The sequence below is a fragment of the Penaeus vannamei genome, chromosome 38 (genome assembly GCF_042767895.1).
Source record: "Penaeus vannamei isolate JL-2024 chromosome 38, ASM4276789v1, whole genome shotgun sequence".
NCBI classification, from domain to species: Eukaryota; Metazoa; Arthropoda; class Malacostraca; order Decapoda; family Penaeidae; genus Penaeus; species Penaeus vannamei.
This window is the reverse complement of record NC_091586.1, coordinates 9,815,231-9,817,730: the sequence shown is the minus strand read 5'-3', so window position 1 is coordinate 9,817,730 and position 2,500 is coordinate 9,815,231. Positions and strand designations below refer to the sequence as shown.

The 2,500-nt window shown below is 53.7% G+C and overlaps 1 protein-coding gene across 1 annotated transcript in view; it reads right to left on the bottom strand.

Moving 5' to 3' along the window:
• The window catches only part of LOC138859825 (craniofacial development protein 2-like), a 531-nt gene extending 95 nt beyond the window's left edge, over positions 1 to 436 (bottom strand). Inside the window, exon 1 of the mRNA XM_070116120.1 lies at positions 1 to 436. This exon is cut by the window's left edge and continues 95 nt beyond it. Coding sequence (XP_069972221.1) covers positions 1 to 436 — 436 coding nt within the window.
• Positions 437 to 2,500: the final 2,064 nt, after the last annotated feature.

The following is a 2,500-nucleotide window of genomic DNA, read 5'->3' as shown; positions in this document are numbered from 1 at the left end:
AGAACAATTCCACGTCGTTGTCCTCATAATCGCCTGTTGGAGCATAAATCTGTATGATGGTGAGATTGAGCGGTCGAGCTTTAATACGAATTCTGATGATCCTTGACGAGATAGGTGTGCACTCTAAAACTGATCTTATTGTATTCTTGTTAACTATGAATCCAACTCCTTTTTCATGTATTTCTGCTAGACCGATGACATTCCAGGTGTACCGTTGTAATTCGTGTTCGAGTTCTTTGACTTTGCCAGCTTTATGAAGGGTACGGACGTTCCAGGTTCCTACTGTGAGCTCTTTCTTACATATGTTTACTTTGTGGCGTTTCTCTTTCCCAGTAATATACTTTTCAATTCCACCCTGAAAAGCAATGGAGGACGCGATCGTTTTTATCTCGGACCACGACCGATCCGGTATGTGGTTTCTGTCTGGTGTAAACATAAGCGGGTGGGTGCTTCATGCGCAGGGTGGTGTGAAGCGATGGAGTGGTAGTCTAGTTAGTGTTAAGAGCTTCTGCATGCGTTCTCGCTTACAGCTGCCTCGTGCGAAAAAGGGAGCAGCTCTGCATAAGCCTCCCCCTGCCAGTGCATAGCCTCTCCATCATCGAGACTCCCTGCAGTGCCTCCTGGTGGCCACCCATGGAAACTGGGTACCTTGCGGTTCCAGGCTAAACTGAGGGGGATCTCGCAGCAGCAGGAGGCCTCAGAGGTTCAGGGCCATGGCCCACCGGCGTGTGGACACGCCCTGGCCCTGTGCCAACTCCTGCCCCCTAGCCCCCTGGGGTTAATGGGAGGCTCGGGGGAGGTGGGACTTGCCAGGCCTCCTCCCCCCAGATATAAACCAATCGGCAGTGAACCTTATAAATGGAGAGGCTGGGAGGAGGGGAAAAGCCCCTCCCACCCAGCAAGTGAGGCGGACTGTGGGCCCTGCTGGGAGGGCGACTGCTGGAGCGCAGGCTGGGAACGGGGACTACCCGTCTCGCCTGCGCTCTGGTGGCCGCCAGCCCAGAGTGAAGCTTGTGGGGGAAAGCCGTCGGGAACCCCACAGGTGGATGATGGGGCACGCAGCCCGCCACCCCCTTTTATATGGGGCAGCGTCGGTGGGGGTGGCAGAGGTGGCATCCACCCGGAGCGACTGCCAGAGGCCGAACCTCAGGCGGGAAGTTAGGGTGGGGGCTTGGAACGTCCGTTCTTTGCATCAGGATGATCGGTTGCCTCTACTGTTGAGGGAACTGGGGAGGCTGAGAGTTGAGGTGGCTGCTCTCTCGGAGGTGAGGAGGCCTGGCAGCGGCATGACCTGTGTAGGTGGCTACACCTATTACTGGTCGGGCCGCAGCGATGGCCACCATCTCCAGGGAGTAGCCATTGCCGTCTCCAGCAGACTCCAGCCCTCGGTAGTAGAGGTTACTCCTGTTGATGAGCGTATAATGGTATTGAGATTGAAGCTTTCTTTTGGCTTCATGTCTCTTATTGTTGTGTACGCTCCTACCGATGTTTGTAAACTTGACGTGAAAGAGATGTTCTACGCCAAACTTACATCTGTGGCAGACAGATGTCCCCGATGAGATATTCGCATTGTTCTGGGCGACTTCAATGCGGTATCTGGCTGTGATCGAGCTGGCTATGAGATGTCTGTCGGTCCCCATGGTTCAGGAGCTGATGCCGGTAGTGAGAATAGCCTCCTTATCCGGGACTTTGCTAGGTCCCAGAAATTGAGGATTTCTGGCTCCTGGTACCAGCGCCCAGACCCACATCGCTGGACATGGTACAGTGATGCGGGTAACGCAGCTAAGGAGATCGACCACATACTTGTTAGCACTCGTTGGAGGATCCTTCAGAATTGCAGGGTGTACAAGAGTGCTGAGTTCTGTGGTACTGACCATAGATTGGTTGTGGCTACCCTCCGGGTCCACTTCAAAACCCCCCAGCGGTCAAATGATCACCCTAGGGTGTTTCATTTGGACAGGCTGAGGGAAGGGAAGTGTGCCCGCGGGTTTGCTGAGGCAATCTCTGATCGTTTCGCAGTGCTTGGCAGTCTGACAGACCCTGTTCTTCTGTGGGATACCTTTAAGCATGAAACGCTTGATGCAGTTCAAGATACGATTGGTGTACGCCCGAGAGCAGTACAGAATTCCATCTCGCGGGAGACACTGGAAGCCACAGATGCATGTTGTGCGGCTCGTCTGACAGGGGATCGGGAATTGCACCGTTCTCATGTGCGCAGAACTCGGTCCCTGTTAAGAAGGGACAAGGAACAGTTTATTAGGAGTCTTGCAGAGGAGGTAGAAGGCCATTTCTTAGTAAATGACCTTTGTCCTGCATACCAAGCCCTGAGAAAGCTGAACTCCAAGCCCTCTTCACAGGTGACAGCAGTTCGCTCAGTAAGTGGTCAGATCGTTTCAGATCCTGTTGTAGTGCGGGGACGTTGGGCTGAGTATTTTGAGCAGCTGTACCAGGTTGACCCACCAACAGTTAACTTGGATGCGGGTAGTGTCGAGATCCCGCT